Below are 19,526 nucleotides of genomic sequence, written 5' to 3' on the forward strand. Positions count from 1 at the left end.
TAAAAAATAAAAGCTATTGACTGCGACAAATACTTCTGGAGAATTAGTTTTGGCTACACAGGTTTGATTGTTGGTATGTTTATTGTTTCATAGCAATGGCAGTAACATGGTTACAATACTTGATATACATGCCATGATAATTTAAGCTACGTTTGCCATATTAGATTGTATATTAGTGCATTTCCAGTAGAAGTATCCCATCAGTAAAATCATGCAATCTATACTGGTCGTAAAAGGAGAACACTAAAATTAAAATGTGCCTGGGGAAGTTAATTATCATTGATTGATATTTGCTGTTCTGTAAAGAGCAGTTAACATTTTATTACCCATATAACATAAAATGAAAATGATCAGAGCAGCAATAATAGTAACAGCATTTTATGTATCATTTTAAATCAACAATTAGGTTGCAGCATTGCATAACCTGTAAATGACTGTCTGTAAATGAATGGCAAGTCAGTCTGTCCATTGCTGACTCCATTCAAAATTATTTCATTTCAGTTCAAAATACAACTTTTTTAGATTCATTATGAGACAAAAGTCTTCTAGGGCATCAATCTGGCCGACCCTAATTTTCTTCCTGGAAATTTCTCTTTCATAAGTGTCCTTTCCCCAAATGTATTTATTTATTTGCACAATTTATTAGCTCTCCATCTTACTACACAGTTTACCACAAATAAATGCAAGAGAAGGATCTGAGAATTGAGAAGCTTTCTTCTCAACTTCTTAATGTAGAGAAATCTGGATTTTATTTCACTGAAGACAAAAAGTATGGGAAATAACATTCAAACTGTATCCAAACTGTGGTTATGAGAGTCTTAGCTTCTGCCTTCCTGCATCAAAATTGTTCCTTGGTTAGGAGTTCCAGAGAATCATAACTATGAGTCAGAAGCTGATCAGAAATTGAAACATTTGAGAAAGTTCTACGATTGCCAGCTTGATCCATGCTGAACAAAGGAAGCTGGATTTTAGCTCAATGGTAGCCAGGAAATTATAACCAACAGATGCCCAATAGATCAATTAGAAACATGGTTTGTAACATCTTGCTGTCAAACTGCCAGAAACCTAATGTAGTCAAAAATATTAAATGTTAGATAAACAACTCTTAGATAACTAAGATAAGTAAGAGTTCTTCTCAGCATGTGTTGCAACTTATTTTTATTTTAATACTATGCTCTGAAGTCCTTGATTAAACATTAGATTTCTTGTCTTTGTTGGGAAAGAGTTGACCATCTCTAAGCTTGTCACTCTTAGAAGATTCTGCCTTTTTCTGGTCACGAACCCCCTTGTGGTCTTCAACATCACCATCCTGGTCTCCTGCAACACTGTGGTAGGAGGGAGGGATAGACTCCAAGGACGGTGTCTGCGTCTCTTCCAGATTTCGGATATAAGTTTCATTCATCAAAAGGGCAATGAGACCTTCCTTTTCTGGAGCATCTTCTTCCAGGATGTCGCCATCGCAGTTTTTGTGACGGTGTAAGAACGAGGCCTGCTTCATGGAACGTTGAAGCAAATGACTCCGAAAGGCTTTCTGAATGATCATAGCCGAAGTGTCCTCATACTTACGTCGGAGGGTAGTGGTGATTGGTTCGTGCGAAGCCCTGGATGGGTTAGCAGCCATGAACTTCTCCTCCATCTGCTGCTTCAGTATGTCCATCTCTCCAGAGTCTCCCAGAACCCTTTTGGTGAAAGCAAAGAGAATGTCCAAGCAGTGGATTCTGTCTTGGCTGACCATGGGAAGATCCATTGCGATCAACTCAAGTTTGTTTGGCTTAGGGATGCGCAAGGGATCCACTAAAGCGTGTGCAAAGTCAGACAGCTCAGAATATGAAATAAATTGGGTTGCCTTGGGGTCAAACTTCTCCCATACCTCATAAAATATTTCAAAGTCATCGTCCCCTAAAGGCTCGGTGCTTTCTTCAGTGGCCACGTTGAAGTTCTCCAAAATGATAGCGATATACATGTTCACAACAATGAGAAAAGATATAATGATATAAGTCACAAAGAAGATGATTCCCATTGCAGGGTTTCCACAATCTCCTTTAGAAGACGAAGGAACGTTGAGCTTTGGATTACAAAATGGGGGCCCAGTGTTCAAAATGGGGCTGAGGAGCCCATCCCAGCCAGCAGAAGTTGTGATCTGGAAGAGGCAGAGCATGCTGTTCCCAAAGGTCTCGAAGTTAAACATGTCGTCAATCCCAGCTTCCCTGACAACGTATGCGAAGTTGGCCATGCCAAAAATGGCATAAATGAACATCACCAGGAAAAGCAGGAGGCCAATGTTGAACAGAGCAGGGAGAGACATCATCAAGGCGAAAAGGAGAGTCCGGATTCCTCGGGCGGATCGAATGAGCCGAAGGATTCGTCCAATCCGTACTAAACGGATCACCCGGAAAAGTGTGGGAGAGAAAGAGACGACAATCCCAGAAAGCACATTACCTGAAAGGAAGACAAAAGAAATCAGATTCTTCCTCGATGGGTATAGACATAGCAATAGAAACAGCACTTACACTTATATACCACTTCACAGTGTTTTACAGCCCTCTCTAAGCAGTTTACAGAGTCAGCCCATTGCCCCCAACAATCTGGCTCCTCATTTTACCCACCTCGGAAGGATGGAAGGCTGAGTCAACCTTTGAGCCTGGTGAGATGTGAACCATCAAACTGCAGCAGCTGGCAGTCAGCAGAAGTAGCCTGAGCATTGCACTATAACCACTGCGCCACCATGGCTCATAGGCTAACACTAAAAAAAGAGGGAGGGAGGGAGGGAGGAGAGAGGGAAGGAAGGAACAAGCTCTTTGTGTTTCCATGGAAATGTTGGTAGAGCATCAATAATACCTGGATATTTTAGAAGTGCAACTTTTAAAACCAAAGCAATTTTCCTTAAAAGACATGCAATGTCTAATGAATCTGTACTGTTAAATTTGCACACTTTTAAAGTCCCTTGGTAAGATAATCATCCCTAGGCATCTCAAAGAATTTGCACACTTTTAAGCCGCCTCTGGTGGCTCAACGGACTAAAGCAGTCTGTTATTAACAGCAGCTGCTTGCAATTACTGCAGGTTCAAGTCCCACCAGGCCCAAGGTTGACTCAGCCTTCCATCCTTTATAAGGCAGGTAAAATGAGGACCCAGATTGTTGGGGGCAATTAAGTTGACTTTGTATATAATATACAAATGGATGAAGACTATTGCTTAACACAGTGTAAGCCGCCCTGAGTCTTCGGAGAAGGGTGGGATATAAATTCAAATTTAAAAAAAAACAACACACAAGCCCTGTGAGGTTACACAATGCAAGTGGTCTGAATGATATGTTCCCCCAGTGAAGGAGGATCATGATTCTCTACCTTCTTGGCTGCTCTCTTCCTTCCAGTGCCTTGGCCAAAATTTCTTGGCACCACTGGATCCCTGATCTGCTCCAAGCAATGTCTCCTTCAATCTTTCAATTCTCCCAAGCCTTCGGCCAGACTAGCTAAAGCTCCTGTCTTTAGAGGCTGCATTCGCTGATTGACCATTTTGTTCTGTATGTTTTACTTGTCCAATATTTAGCTTCTCTTTTTCTCTGCTTATTCATAATGTATTTTATTATCTTTATATTGCTGTGAGCCACCTATAGTCATTCCATGGTCCACCATGTAAACCTTATAAATTAAGTCAAGCTTGATTCCAGTCACTTCATGCACAAATCCATGTAGGTTCTTTGAAACAATAGAAATAGTTTGCTACTACTTTACTCCAAAATCTATCTCTCTATCTATCATCTCTCTCCCTCCCTCTCTCTCTCTCTCTCCTTCCAGTGTAACCTACAACATTGAGAGGCTTCTTGTGCAAATACCAACAGAACCAAACCAGCAGCTGATCCCATAGAAGGTAAACCGGGATCTACCACTAGCCTCGTCTGATTCCTTTGAACAAGTTTTGGGGACATCTTCAGAGAGATCTTTGCTGGGTTTGGACCATAGCACCAAGTGCTATTGCCTCCTGTCCCTTTGGAGAGAAGTAGACATCAAAGTGCCTCTGTAGGTATGGTGATCAGTCAGGCATAACAAAGAGCTGATGAGGGAGATGTTTCTTTTGTCAAGGTTCCAGAAAAACCTCTTCTGCATAAAAAAAACCTCAGAAGCCATTGTCTTTCAGAGTTCTTTACTAGCATGAGGAAACTGGCACACGATGAGTGAAATTCCAAAACTGAACTTCCGGATTCTTTTCCCAGTTATACAAACCCCAAGAGTCCCACCTCCCTAACCCTAACCCTAACCTTCCGCCGCGAGCTCAAGACGCATCTATTTATTTGCGCAGGACTGGACTAGATCTTTTAAAAAAATTTAAAATTTTAAATGTCTAAATTTTAGATTTGGTTTTAAATTGGGTTTTATTGTTTATATGTCTATTTTAAATTTTGGCCTATATAATAAGTTTTTTAGATGAATGTTTTACTTTGTATATTTATGTGTTTTTATATGGCTGTACACCGCCCTGAGTCCCTAGGGAGATAGGGCGGTATAAAAGTATGAATAAATAAATAAATAAATAAAATAAACCCCTTTGCTGGTCACATGGTCCCACGTTCTCCCAGTTCATTCGAATATCTCCTCGCCACTCCTCCTGCAGATGTGAACACCATCCGACCTTGACCACTTGAAGAATGTTACCATACCCCTCAACCCCCCTTCTTCCCCTCAGGGGAAAAATGTGGCAGCGTCTGGAACCCTAAAGTCTAGTATGGTTTCCAGGCCTGACATCTTTAACCCTTGACAACATTTATTTCAGTAGGCAAAATTTAACAGGGGACTTCAACTGATTTTGGTGCTTAATTCTAGCTGGCATGCCAAAACAAAACACACACACACAAAAACCCAGTAAGATGAACCTACCTACAATTGACATGATCACAACCACCAGATCAAAAATATTCCATCCATTGATAAAATAGTAATGTCTCAGGGCCACCAGCTTCATGACACACTCAGCTGTGAACAGAGTGATGAAGAGAACGTTGATCTTGTTCAGGACGTACAGCTTCTCCTCGGACTGATCATCCGCTTCCACCATCATTGTAACCATATTAAGACAGATGAGGCTCATGATGGCAATATCGAACACTTGGTGAGTCACAATATCAAAAAGGAATCCTTGGTACTTGTTCTAGAGGCAACAAGAAGAAGAAGAAGAAGATGAAGAAGAAGAAGCAAGCTTGTTCAGGATTTAATAGAAGATTAGTTATCGACAGAAGAGATTTATAGCTCAGGATTGAACTGTGAACCCTGTGGTGCTCTCTGAGTTTGGTTGTTTCTTGCGGTTGCTTCATGACCCAACTAGGTAATATCATCAGTGGTAGAAGGGAGAGGGGTTTGCTGAGAGGAGGAGGAGGAGGAGGAGATGAGGGGAGAAGGAAGGGAAAAGGGAGAAGAGGAGGAGGAGGAGAGAAGGAGAAGAGGAAGAGGAGGAGATGAGAAGGGGAGAAGGAAAGGAGAAGGGAGAAGAGGAGGAGGAGGAGAGAAGAAGAGGAGGAGGAGGAGATGAGCAGGGGAGAAGGAAAGGAGAAGATAAATGAGGAGGAGAAGAGGTGGAGGAGGTGATGACGAGGGAGAAAGAAAGGAGAAGAGGAGGAGGAGAGGAGAAGAGGAGGAGGAGAGAGGAGGAGAGAAGAGGAGGAGGAAAGGAGGAGGGAAGGAGGAGGAGGAGGAGGAGAGAAGAAGAGGAGGAGGAGGAGATGAGCAGGGAGAAGGAGGAGGAGGAAGAGGAGGAGGAGGAAGAAGAGGAGAGAGAGGAGGAGGAGGAGGAAGAGGAGGAGGAGGAGAGGAGGAGGAAAGGAGGAGGGGAGAAGGAAGGGAGGAGGGAGAAGAGGAGGAGGGAAGGAGGACAATGACGACTGTGGGGTCTTTCATGCTCCCTGAGCTCAGTTACCTTGCAGATGTTTAAGGATGTTACCTAGTTGGGTAATGTAATGTTTTTAAGCAAACAACCAAGCTCAGACAGCACCAAGGACATACTGTATATTTGGGGGGGGGGGTGTAGGGAAGTGCATTGTCATTTAACAAACCCAAATCATACAAAGCACCTTTCTACCTTTCATTAGAAATGTCTGTTATTTTTTTAGATTTGCATAATAAAAAATAGTTGCGACTACTTTAATGACTCTGCTCGTTAAAATTAATGCGACTTTTAAAGTAGCTGAAACTTATTTTTTGGCTCATGCTGAAACTGCTTCCATGACAGCAGAGGCCCTCTGTGGTCTCCACAAAACCCAAAAACACCTTTTCCAAATTCTTTCCAAAGCAAGCCCAGCCGCACTCATTGTTTTCCAAAACTGATCCCAATAATTTATGTTATACTCAAATGCAGGTATATAAACTCTTGGTGCCTCAGGGTTATTTTCTTATCTGTGCAACAAAGAACTGTTATCTATTATACTTAGAACTTCGACTTAGTCCTCAACTTATGGCCACAACTGAGCCTGAAATTTCTATTGTTAAGGGAGACAGTTGTGATGTGAATTTTATCCTGTTTTACAACCTTTCTTGCCGCCGTTGTTAAGTCAATCACTGCAGTTCTTAAATTAATAACGTGGTTGTTAGGTGAATCTGGCTTTTCCATTAACTTTGCTTGTCAAAAGGTCACAAAAGAGGATCATATGACCTCAAAACACTGCAACCATCTTTTTTTTTTAATTTGCATTTATATCCCGCCCTTCTCCGAAGACTCAGGGCGGCTTACACTATGTCAAGCAATAGTCTTCATCCATTTGTATATCATATACAAAGTCAACTTTATTGCCCCCAACAATCTGGGTCCTCATTTTACCTACCTTGTAAAGGATGGAAGGCTGAGTCAACCTTGGGCCTGGTGGGACTAGAACCTGCAGTAATTGCAGGCAGCTGCTGTTAATAACAGACTGTCTTAGTCTGTTGAGCCACCAGAGGCCCTCTCTCTATATAAATGAGCCAGTTGCCCCGCATCTGAATTTTGAACATCTGATCATGCGGATGCTGCAAAGGTCGTAAGTTTGAAATACGGCCATACAGTAAGTCACTTTTTTCACTGCCATTGTAACTTCAGACAGTCACTAAATGAGCTGTTGTAAGTTGAGGACTACCGGTATAAGAGGGGAAGTTATGGTGCAAAAGGGAAAAAAAAACCCGCTCTTCTTTAGGGCAGAAGATCATCTCTCTAATCCTGAAAAAAGGACTCCTGGATTGCTTGTTGCTGATAAATTTGATTATCCTGTCTGTAATGAAATTTCTGCCACTTCTAATGGATAATTTTAACCCTAAGATTCATTGCCTACCTCCCCATCTGGATTACTGCAATGAGCTCAACATGGGGCTTCCCTTGGAAGGCTACCCAGAGATTTCAATTTTCACAGCAGGGGCACCTAGGTTTGCCCATGTAACTATGTTGTGTGAGTTGCACTGATCTGAAGTTTCAAGGATTAGAATTTTATGGTTTATTTATTTATTTTATTTATAATCGAATTTGTATACCGCTCTTCTCCTGAAGGACTCAGAGCGGTTAACAGCCAGTTTAAAAAACACTATATGATACAAGTTAAAAACACTATAAAATAAATATAATTTATGGCCAAAATACTAAAAACTAACGATAACAATAAAACTAAAAACCCCATTAAAACTACACTTTTAGGCTAGCCTGATTTAATTCCTGATTAAAGAATTGGCTTCAAATTTTGTAAAAATGTAAAGCAAAAGGCTGAGGTTTTATTATCTTTGTGATCTACTACATCCCCCTCCTCCCCCCAAAAAAGTCAGGAATCATTTTCTCTCTCTCTCCTTGCCTCTTTCTCTTTCCTTTTCTTATTTTCCTTAATTTTTTTTCCCTATATTTTTATCTTACAATGAAACTTAATAAAAAACTATTTAAAAATGGATCTACACCAGTCCACTAAACGTGACTATTAAACATAATAGAATAGAATAACAGAATAATAGAGTTGGAAGGGACTTTAGCTCAAGCAGGAGACCCAATAACAGTTTAGATTGGTTTGAAGTTGGTAGCCCCATTCATTTTTGCAAGGTTATTCTACGGTAAACCTTTGGAGAGTATTCTTACCGTTGGCCTTGGTATAGGCTTTTGAGGTTTCTTTGAGCCCAGTTTTTTCATGGCATTATAGTACTTTTTTTGTTCTTCTGTCATAAAGATGTCTTGTCCACCGAAGTACAAGGAGAAAGCACAACAAATATACTACTGACAGTGCATTTCGCATTGTTTCAAAGCCAATAGTCTATTTTTGAAACATCACTCGTGTTTCTTTTTTTTTTCTGAAGTCATGCTGAATTATTACAAACAAATCAAAAACTCTTTGCTGATCCTATTGAAATCCTTAAGTTGTCCTAAAGCTAAGTTGTTCCCTGCTCCAGATTTGATGTTTTGAGAACTAAGAATTAAAAACATGAAAATGTTTTCATCCCAATGGTGTTTGCCTCCTAATATACATTCCAATTTTACTGCCTTACAATAGAACTGAAATTTTCCCATTACACACACACACACACACCGCAAAAAAACAGAGAATAAAATGGAGAAGATTTTCTTCTTTGACATTCACAGAAAACTGAGCATTTTACAAAATTTATTCCAAAACTGGAAAGGAAGAATCTGCAAGTACACTACGTAAAAAAAAACTGAGTTCCTTTCTGCTAACAGGAGAAAAAAATGAATATAAATTGACTTCCTGATACCTTCCACCTACAGAAGGTCAATCAGGGGTGGCACCCTACTAACTCTTGAGATTCTCTTTTTCATTCAGCGAGCACAAAGCAAGCACAAGAAACGTGGATACTTATCTTTTTCTTTTGTTGATTAAAATTGTCAATAATGACCCCCACAAAAAGATTCAGAGTGAAAAAAGAGCCAAAGATGATGAAAATCACGAAGTAGATGTACATATATTTGCTGTGCTCCCATTTTGGTTGAAGCTCAACCTGCAAAAAAAAATAAAGAACAGAGATGTGGCTTTTAGACTGGGGAGAAAAACAGCTTTATAGCTAGTCAAGAGCTGTGTTTGCTAGATAAGATCTCTTGGAGCTATCCAATATATGAATCAACACAGATATTAATATTTTTCCACAGGTTGCAATTACATAAAGATAAGTGCTGTCTCTTATTATTTCGGAACAATTATTGTGAGACATGCGGAAGCGAAAAGCAAACACTTCAACAGTTCCTATTATCTAATCTCTACAGATACGACTGGTTGTTTAACATTGTTCAGAGTTATGATGGACCCCCAAAAGATACTTATCATCCAGATTCAAGGTTCCAAAATCTGGGGGGCCCATTCCTGCTGTCGTGTAATTGCGTTTTGGGTGGTTGGCAACTGGCAACTGGCCCACAGGACTTTGTAGGTCTTCTAGACCAACACCATCCCACCATCCAAGTAGGAGACCCTACACCATTTCTGAGAGCTGGCAGTCCAATCTCTTCTTGAAAGCTTCCAGTGATGAAGCTCCCACAACTTCTGAAGGCAGCTTCTCTTCCATTGGTTGATTGTTCTCACTGTCAGAAAATTCCTCCTTATTTCTAGGTTGAATCTCTCCTTGGTCAGTTTCCATCCATTATTCCTTGTCTGGCCTTCAGGGGCCTTGGAAAATAGCTTGACCTCTTCCTCTCTGTGGCAGCCCCTCAAATATTCTGCAGTCATATGACCACAATTTACTATGTTTTTTTGTGGGAAACTGATGCTTACTTCCAATTTCTGGTAAAAATCTTCCCATTGAGAACAATAGGTTCATTTAATGACCATGATATTTAATGACCACAAATTTGCTTTAAAGTGTCATTAAATTGGGTCAGTCACATAATGATCTATTTAATAACTGGCCCAACTTATGATTGCAGCTCCAAATTCAATTTTAGGGGCATAAACAGAGAACTACCTGTGCCCCCTTACCATTGCTCCATGAAACCAGTCTGGTTAGAACTCTTATTTCTGCAGAATATAAGAATAAGTTATATTAAATCCAAGATGCTTCACTTCAAAAATAGACACGTGCTTTATATTTTCCATTAGGGTAGACAACAACAACGGCTTCTTTCAATAGCATCATTTTCAACTCACAAATTTTATTCAAAATTCAAGCTCCCGAAATTATGGTGAGACAGTAATTCGGTCTCAGTTTGAAGAGGAAGAATCTGCAAGTGGGTAATTACTGTGTAATTATTCAATTACTGCAAGGAAGGCTAGCAATGTCAAACTAATTTTAAAAAATTAGCAAGCCCTACATAATAACTTGAATTTCTACTTTGGCTTATCTGAAGCCTTCAGCTTTTCCATTAAGCTTCTCTCAATTGGCTCTTTTATTACAACAACCTGAACATTGTATATGCATCTGTATAATATGAGCTAGTCTGGGAAGTTGGAAGAGTTGGGAAAACAACCCAAAATAAAGCAATAGCAAATCATTTCCATACTTCACCAAATAAAAGACACGGATATGTCTAGGTGTCCACGAATGGGGATCAACTCATAGTTGATTTAAAGTAACTCATAGTTACTTTACTGAGTTTTTTTTTTATTTCTTTTTGTCACAACAGTATTCACAAACAATTGTCATAGGTAGAACAACATATTTTGAAGAAAATATATACATATATGTAAAAAATATACATCAACTATATCAAATTGATATGATAAAGGGAACAATAGGACAGGAACGGTAGGCACTTTTGTGCTCTTATGCACGCCCCTTAAAATAAATAAATTATTAATAAATTATTAATAAAATTAATTAATAAATTAATAAATTAATAAATTAATAAAAATTAATAAAAATTAATAAAACTTAAGTTCTAGTTCTTCCTTAGGCATGAAAATGCCTGCAGGACTTTGAGCCATTCAGCAGGAGACTGGGAGTTCTAGTTCCAACTTAGAGGTGAAATCCAGTTGTGTGACTTTGGACCAATCACCAGGAGAGGGAGAGTTCTAATCCTGCCTTAGGCATGAAAAACCAGCTGGGTGACTTTGGACAGCTGAGTGACTTTGAGCCAATTCCCCGCTCTCAGCCCAACCAACCTCATAGGATTGTTGTTGTGAGAAAAATAGAAGGAGGAAGGTATTTTGGACACGTTTGCATCCTATTATTTGTAAAAATAATAAAGATGGGATAGAAATAAACAAATAAAAGAACAGTTTGGTTTTAGGAACACTGTTTATCCTGGATTCCCAACACTCTCCACTTGGTTAATAAGACAGAAATTGAAGAAAGAGATGTACTGGGAACCAGTTCCCCGTTTTGGGGGGAAAGCCCAGCAGACTCTCTTGCTTTCTCCAGTTGTCCTTCCAATTGCATTTCTGGTTTTGGAGCATCTATATTTGTGTTTCTTACAAATTCTGTGCCTCAGGCACAGAACTCAACAACAGGAAGTATTTAGCTGCCCAAACACAATATAATGCAATCCCATTTTATACCAGTTTATGACAATCCCAGCTGAATCTCAAGTAGGTTTTGGATAGGAGGGATAGCTTGTTTTGCTTATGTCCTGGAGGGCTTGCATTTTGCCTCCTATGATATTCCCAGATCCCCATATCTCCCCCCTAACCCACCCACCCAAGAAATAAGCTGCATAGGCCAGGCATTTTAGAGTAAAAGTCAAAACGGTGAAGACAGGCAGTGCAAGATGAGAGTGGCAGCTGAATAAGGCACCCACTAAGAGCTGAGGGACAGAGGTTTGATGGCTCAGTGGTTAAAGACTCTGAGCTTGATAGCTGGAAAGTTGACAGCCCAGGTTCAAGACTTGAGCACCGCACAACAGAATAAGTTCCTGTTACTCACCCCAGCTCCTGCCCACCTAGCAGTTCAAAAGCATGCAAATGCTTTTGGTGGGAAGGCAGCAATGTCCTATGCACTTGGCACATTGTCGTGATGGCCACATGACTACAGAAGCAATTTCGGACAGCACGGACTCCCTCAGCTAGGAAATGGAGATGAGTACTGTCCCCTAGAGCCGGACACAACTAGACAGAGGAAGCTGAGGAAGTCCAACCTTTGACAACTACACTGCCAGTAACTGTAATGGGATGTGAAAATGACTTTGAGAGACCAGGCTAAGAGAAGCTACCTAGGTAATGGTCAGATAAGAGAGAGCACTGTTGTCTCCAATTTGGGTCTGAGCCTGGTGCCGAAGCCAGCGATGGACACCAGACACAAGGTGCAGGTTTTCTGATTGCTTTTGATTGGAGTACTCCAAGGAAAAGGGCTGCTGGCCAAAATGCCAAGAACCAAGAACAAAGGATTAAGAAAGCTTTATACATTTTCACTAAAAGAGAAGGCGGGACAAGGCGAGATATTAAGAAATACCATCTAATAAACATTTGAGTAATAATTCTACAATTTGTTCTGTTGGTCTCTAGCTGTCCCTATTCCTAAGCCTCGGCTAATGAATACCCCAGGAATTATCTAATACACATTTTATGGGCTGCAGACCATCTATATTCCTAATTTTTAGCTGAGGCCTGCAAGTTGTCTAACTCTTGTTACTTTTATCAGCTTTCTAACTACCCAGAATTGTTACAAGATTTACACATGCATATTTCCTATAGATAAGCAATCTTTGTTCTTGCCAGACAGACTCCTCAATTACAGGCTTCTTGATTTACTTTCAAGTATTTATCATGGCCTGGCTTTATTTTAGCATACAGCCCATCAGCATAGCTCACAGCTGCCTAGTGGATGGAGCAAGAAGCTCAGGAGGGACCCTCCCTGAGTTATTGGACTGTTAATATGGCTTTACATAATCTGGAATGATCTTATACGGCCATGTTTCCTGCTTGGTCTACCTGGCAGTTGTGAGTTGTCTACATAGCAATATTTGTATTGGGATGAAGTTAAGGGAAAACAGACTAATTGGATTCCCATAAGAATGTACCACAAACTCCCACCCCCTATTTTAGTCTGCATATTAGTCACATGTTTTGGCAGTGTGAAAAGAGTTTCTTCAAGTGTAAATTGCACAAGTTTAGAATGGTTTATCTAAACTACATACATATTTTCTTTCACAGTAAGTTATGCATATATAGTGTGAATATAGTTTTAGAAAGCATCTGGATGTCACCATCCTCCGCAGAGGCAAGGAACGGCCTCATATTTCATCTGACATTAATTGTGGCTGTGAACAGGTTCTTTTTATTTATTTAATTGACTTTTTAAATATTTCATCTTTATTATTTTTATAAATAAGCCGACAAAGATACTCCTTTCTCCTCTTATTTGGGCTAAGAAGGATGACTGTGTTGTGTCTTGTCCGCTTTCACCGCAGCCGGGGCCTTCTTATCTGCTTCCGAACGCTGAGGAATGTCCTAGTATGCCTCCCGGCCCCAGCCCTGGCTCCATGCCCAGACAGGCTAAGAAGGAAGAAGTACCTCCAGCCCCCAGCTCTGGCTCCATGCCCAGGCAAATGGAGCAACTAGACCCCTCCCCCTCCTCCACAGCATGTGAGCCTGAGGGAGGTCAATTGCCAACAGCTGCCGACTGGAGTAACCCTCACGTCAGAAGACTTGATAGACGGAGGCAACAGAAGGAAGGGAGGGGCAGGCCTGGATAAGTGCTGAGTCATGGAGCCACACCCCATGGCCTATATAAAGGATCTGCTTTCTGGCATCTCTGAGTCAGGCAAAGTCTAACATATCTTGCTGAAGTTACTTTCTGGTCTCCTGCCTGTCTTGAGAACTTTGCTAGGACTTTGGCAGAGCTGCAGAGGCACACCTGATTCGGATTTCCCTGACCCGGTCATCAGCGGAGGAGTGGGACATGACAGACTGGCTCACAGTCATCCAGTGGCTTTCATGCCTAAGGTGGGACTAGAACTCAGTACCTCCTGATAACTGGCCCAAATAGCCAGGTTCCGTAGCCGGGGGAAGGATTGGAACTCACCGTCTCCTGGTGAGTGACCCAAAGTCATCCAGCCAACTTTCATGCCTAGGGCAAGAGTAGAAATCACCTTCTCATGGTTTCTAGCCTGGTGCTTTAACCATTACTACCTCTTGAAAGAGGCCTTTATATTACATTCCAACAGGACGTTGGTTAGAATTAAAACAAGAAGTAGAAAATAAATTTGTATAAGACTCACTCCCGTTGAATCAACTGCTGCATACATTATGTCCATCCAACCTTTAAAAGTTGCCTAAAAGGAAAGAAAAACCATGATGAAATAATTGCTGCAATATAAAGAAGCTGTTGGACAATGAAGGCTTTCAATTAGTCTCCATTCAGAACATTTTGGAGATAATCACATATGTGGCTTCTTTTTTTCTAATTTTTTTAACCAATACATTTTTGTTTTTTTTTATTCCAAACATTAAAATACAAGCTCTGGGGGATGGGGGGGATATAAAAACAAAGTGAGACTAGAAAACACACACGCATAATGTGAATAATAAGAAAATAAATGCACAAAAAAACATATGCATGAATATTTACATACATATTAGAGTATGTTAGAGTACATACAAGGAAAAGAAAAGCGGTAACTTTCAGCACTTTATTTATTTATTTATCGCAAAATACGAACTGCCCTGCAGCAGCCAAGCCTGGTATAGAACAAGCCGGCCACTGACAGCACTTTAAATTTCCCGCTGCGGAAACACCCAATCAGCGGCGGGCATGCAAATATTCCTATGTACCTCCATAGGTAACAATACACATTTTAACATTTTGATTAAAAGAATAAAAATGTATTGGTTAAAAAATAAACACATGTGGCTTCTGAATTAGAAAAATATAAGAATGTCCACAAGTTTTATTTATTTATTTATTTATTTATTTATTTATTTATTTATTTATTTATTTATTTTGTCACAACAGTATATATAAGCATAAGCATGAAAGTAACCATATAATATATAAGCATATATATATAAGCATAAGCATGCAATAACTGTATTAATTGGATATAATGAGAGAAAACAATAGGACAGGAACGGTAGGCACGTTTTTGCTCTTATGCACGCCCCTTATGGTCCTCTTAGGAATGGGGTGAGGTCAATAGTAGACAGTTTTTGATTAAAGCTTTGGGGATTTTGAGAAGCGACCACAGAGTCAGGTAGTGTGTTCCAAGCATTAACAACTCTGTTACAGAAGTCATATTTTCTGCAATCAAGATTGAAGCGGTTAACATTAAGTTTAAATCTATTGGTTGCTCTAGTATTGTTGTGATTGAAGCTGAAGTAGTCTTTAATAGGAAGGACATTGCAATAGATGATTCTATGAGTTAAACACTATGTTAAAGTTATGTTTGTCTTCCAGAGCAGGGGTCTCCAACCTTGGCAACTTTAAGCCTGGCGGACAAAGTCAGATTGCCAAGGTCGGAGACCCCTGCTCTAGAGATTTGTATCCATAGACTTCTCTTGAGAAGCTTACCAGTTTATTGTTGCTTTCTAGGATTTTTTTTAATTTCCCAGGCAAATCTACATTTTTGAGATTCCCAAGTAGAGTCTCAACTAAGTACTGACCCAGACTAAGCCTACTTAGCTTCTGAGACCAGCCAAAAAGTCCAGAAGATGCTGACTTTTTAGCTTAGACCTGGGATGTCCAAGCTTGGCAACTTTAAGACTTGTGGACTTCAACTCCCAGAATTTTGATCACATGATCCTAGGGATTCTGTGACAGTCATTAAGTGCAAGGACCAATTATATATACTTTTATTATAATATTAAGCTTGAAGGCTATTTTCCTGCAGGATCCAAGTTTGATGCATTCACCAGAGAGAAAATTAGTATATGAAGGAAAATCAATCTTGGGACTGTTGATTGGCCACTCATCTACTTCCAAATCTTGCATGAACAATGAAAAACAGAGTGCAAATAAGCATGTAACTGAATTATGGGTGAGACAGGAGGATAAATCTGCAAGAGGTAGGACGGGGTAGCTGCATGCATGTGTATCAGTGGTGGGTTTCAAAATTTTGTAATACCAGTTCTGTGGGCTTGACTTGGTGGGCATGGCAGGGGAAAGATACTGTAAAATCTACATTCCCTCCCCAATTCAGGGGAAGGTTACTGCAAAATCTCCATTTCTTCCCAATCATCTGGACTCGGGAGGCAGAGAATAGATGGGGGGACGGGGCCAGTCAGAATTTTTACTACCGGTTCTCCGAACTACTCAAAATTTCCGCTACCGATTCTCCAGATCTGGTCAGAACCTGCTGAAACCCACCTCTGGTATGTATGAAAGAGAGAAAGATCACACAAATTCTCAAACCTACCACTTGAAGAAGAGCCAAATAACCTAGGCCAACATTATCAAAATTCACTTTGACGGTGGTCCAATACAGTTGTCCCGTGCTGTTTTTATTCTTGCAATCTGACTTCCGAAAAATAACGCTTTCGTTGATAACGCTATTTGTTTCAGTACGGTTAATGCATTTTCCAAATTTTCCGGCAAACAGGCTGACTCCGACAATGCTGAAGATGAGCCAAAAAATCAGGCAGACAAGCAGCACGTTCATAATGGAAGGAATGGCTCCAAGCAAAGCATTGACCACCACCTGCAATGCAGAAGGGAGGGAGGGGAGGGAGAAGAGGGGAGGAAGGATGGAGAGGGGAGGGGGAGGGAGAGAGGGAGGGAGAGAGGCAGGAAGGGAAGGGAGGGAGGAGGGATGGGAGGGAGAGCAGGAGGAGGGGAGGGGAGAGGAGGGAAGGGGAAGGAAAAGAGGGAGGAGGAGGAGGAAGAAGGAAATGGAGGAGGAGGAGGGAAGGGAAGAGGGAGGGAGGGATGATGGGAGGGAGGGAGGGAGTAGGGAGGGAGTAGGGAGAGAGGCAGGCAGGGAGGAGAGAGGAAGGAGGAGGAGGAATGGGAGGAGAGCAGGAGGAGGGAGAGGAGGGAAGGGAGGAAGGAAAAGAGGAGGAGGAAGAAAGAAGTGGAGGGAGGAGGAGGAAGGGAAGAGAGGAGGGATGATGGGAGGGAGTGGGAGGGAGTAGGGAGGAGAGAGGCAGGAGGAGGAGGAGAGGAGAGGAGGAAGTGGAGGGGTAGGAATAGAGGAGGAGGAGGCAGGAAGGATGGGAGGGAGGAGGAGGGAGAGAGGAGGAGGAGGAGAAGGGATGGTGGGAGGGAGGGGTGGGGTGGGGAGGAGGAGGGAGAGAGAGAGGCAGGAAGGGAGGGAGGGAAGGGAAGAAGGAGGGGAAGAGACAGGAGGGAGGAGGAGGGGAGGAGGGAAGGGGAGTGGGGAGGGAGGGAGGGAGGGAAGGAAGGAAGGAAGAAAGGAAATTGGAACTTTTATATGAATGCATCTTTTAATTGCAGTAACTGTAAATCTAAATCCTCTATTACCAAGATTTTTAAAAAAGAAATATTATTCAAATTCAGATTTAAAAAATCCTATTCACCATTCTTTTAAAGATGTAGGTATCACCTTTGTCAGGGAATTGTGCAGCAGGTGTCCAAATGAAGTCAGAGATGCTGCAATGAATTTCTAATTTTATATAAATGTATATTTTACATCAATATATGCAGCGAACAAGATAGTCAGGCAAAAAGGAGCATCATGAGGTAAATCGCAGATCCCACAGAAGAAAACAGGTGGGGGAGGAAGGGAACCCCACCCCCTCTACACCAGGGGTGAAATGTAATATTTGTTACTACCGGTTCTGTGGCGTGGCTTGAGGGGGGGGGTAATGTGACTGGGTGGGAGTGGCCAACTTTTAAAAAAAAAAACTTTTAAAAGCATTTTTTCTAAAACCTCTTTGGCCGAAGAGCTTGTAGAAAAAATGCTTTGAAAGAGTTCTGACAATCCCAGTTGAGCCGCATGCAATCATCAGAGGCTTTTTTTTTTTAATTTAAAAGCATTTTTTTTTTACCGAAGAAAAAATGCTTTTAAAAGTAAAAAAAAACACCTCTGATGATCGCGCAGCTCAGCTGGGCATGCGGGGGGAAGGTGGGGCCAGATATTTTTGCTACCAGTTCTCCGAACCACCCACCGGCGTCGCTACCGGATTCAGTGATCCGGTCCAGACCGGGAGCATTTCTCCCCTGCTCTACACCCACAGCAACCAATCACAGCGCAGATTGCCTCACGCAGGAGCCAGCCCTCTCCCATCAATCAATTATAACTGTGTTTTCTGGCTCATTGTACGACTCCATTGCTCCAGCTACTAAATTTAAATCTCTTAAGAACTTTCCCACTGAAACATCCCAAAACTGTTTTCACTTTCACCAGCTGTCACATAGTGAACTGTTTGAAGTAATGACAGATCTCCCCCCAATGAATAGAATAGAATAGAATAGAATAGAACATGTGGGATGGGATGGGATGGGATGGGATGGGATGGGATAGAATAGAATAGAATAGAATAGAATAGAATAGAATAGAATAGAATAGAAATAACAAAAGAAATAAAGAATAGAATAGAATAGAATAGAAATAACAAAAGAAATAAAGAATAGAATAGAATAGAATAGAATAGAATAGAATAGAAATAACAAAAGAAATAAAGAATAGAATAGAAATAACAAAAGAAATAAAGAATAGAATAGAATAGAAATAACAAAAGAAATAAAGAATAGAATAGAAATAACAAAAGAAATAAAGAATAGAATAGAATAGAATAGAATAGAATAGAATAGAATAGAAATAACAAAAGAAATAAAGAATAGAATAGAATAGAAATAACAAAAGAAATAAAAAATAGAATAGAATAGAATAGAATAGAATAGAATAGAATAGAATAGAATAGAATAGAATAGAATAGAATAGAATAGAATAGAATAATTGAGTTGGAAGGGACCTTGGAGGGCTTCTAGTCCAACCCCTTGCTTAGGCAAGAAACCCTATACCAATGATGGCTAACCTTTTCAAGTGCCCAAAGTGTCCGTGTGCCCATGCAAATACGCACCTGCTCGCCCAAACCCCCCAAAAGCAACTTGCACACGAGCCCCCGCATGCGCTCTGCCCCCCCCCAATGCATGCACAATGAAGCCCTGACAACCAGCTGGGAGGCATGCAGGTATGCGTGGCAGAGCTGAATTGGGGCGACAGCTCGTGTGCCCACAAAGTGGGTGCTGCATGTCACATAGATTCACCATCATGGCCCTACACCATTTCAGACAAATGGCTTGTCCAACTTTTTCTTAAAAACTTCCAGTGTTGGAGCATTCACAACTTCTGGAGGCAAGTCGTTCCACTGGTTAATCGTTCTCACTGTCAGGAAATTTCTCCTTAGTTCTAAGTTGCTTCTTTCCTTGATTAATTTCCACCCATTGCTTCTTGTCCTGCCTTCAGGTGCTTTGGAGAATAGTTGGACTCCCTCTTCTTTGTGGCAACCCCTGAGATATTGGAACACTGCTATCATGTCTCCCCTTATTCTTCTTTTCATTAAACTAGACATACCCAGTTCCTGCAACCGTTCTTCTTATGTTTTAGCCTCCAGTCACCTAATCATCTTTGTTGCTCTTCTCTGCACTCTTTCTAGAGTCTCAACATCCTTTTTACATCGTGGCGACCAAAACTGGATGCAATATTCAAAGTGTGGCCTTACTGAGGCTTTGTAACTAACACTTCACATGATCTTGATTCTAT

General features: G+C 40.9%; 1 protein-coding gene across 1 annotated transcript in view; it reads right to left on the minus strand.

The window, feature by feature from the left end:
* Nucleotides 1-1,189: 1,189 nt before the first annotated feature.
* The window catches only part of LOC131197803 (sodium channel protein type 5 subunit alpha-like), a 77,882-nt gene continuing 59,545 nt past the window's right edge, over nucleotides 1,190-19,526 (minus strand). Inside the window, exons 21-26 of the mRNA XM_058182310.1 lie at nucleotides 16,218-16,499; nucleotides 14,085-14,138; nucleotides 8,804-8,941; nucleotides 8,070-8,171; nucleotides 4,874-5,144; nucleotides 1,190-2,439 (exon numbers count right to left, since the gene is read on the minus strand). Of these exons, the coding sequence (XP_058038293.1) occupies nucleotides 1,190-2,439; nucleotides 4,874-5,144; nucleotides 8,070-8,171; nucleotides 8,804-8,941; nucleotides 14,085-14,138; nucleotides 16,218-16,499 (2,097 nt within the window). The remainder of the gene's footprint in view (nucleotides 2,440-4,873; nucleotides 5,145-8,069; nucleotides 8,172-8,803; nucleotides 8,942-14,084; nucleotides 14,139-16,217; nucleotides 16,500-19,526) is intronic.

The sequence above is a fragment of the Ahaetulla prasina genome, chromosome 4 (genome assembly GCF_028640845.1).
Source record: "Ahaetulla prasina isolate Xishuangbanna chromosome 4, ASM2864084v1, whole genome shotgun sequence".
NCBI lineage: Eukaryota > Metazoa > Chordata > Lepidosauria > Squamata > Colubridae > Ahaetulla > Ahaetulla prasina.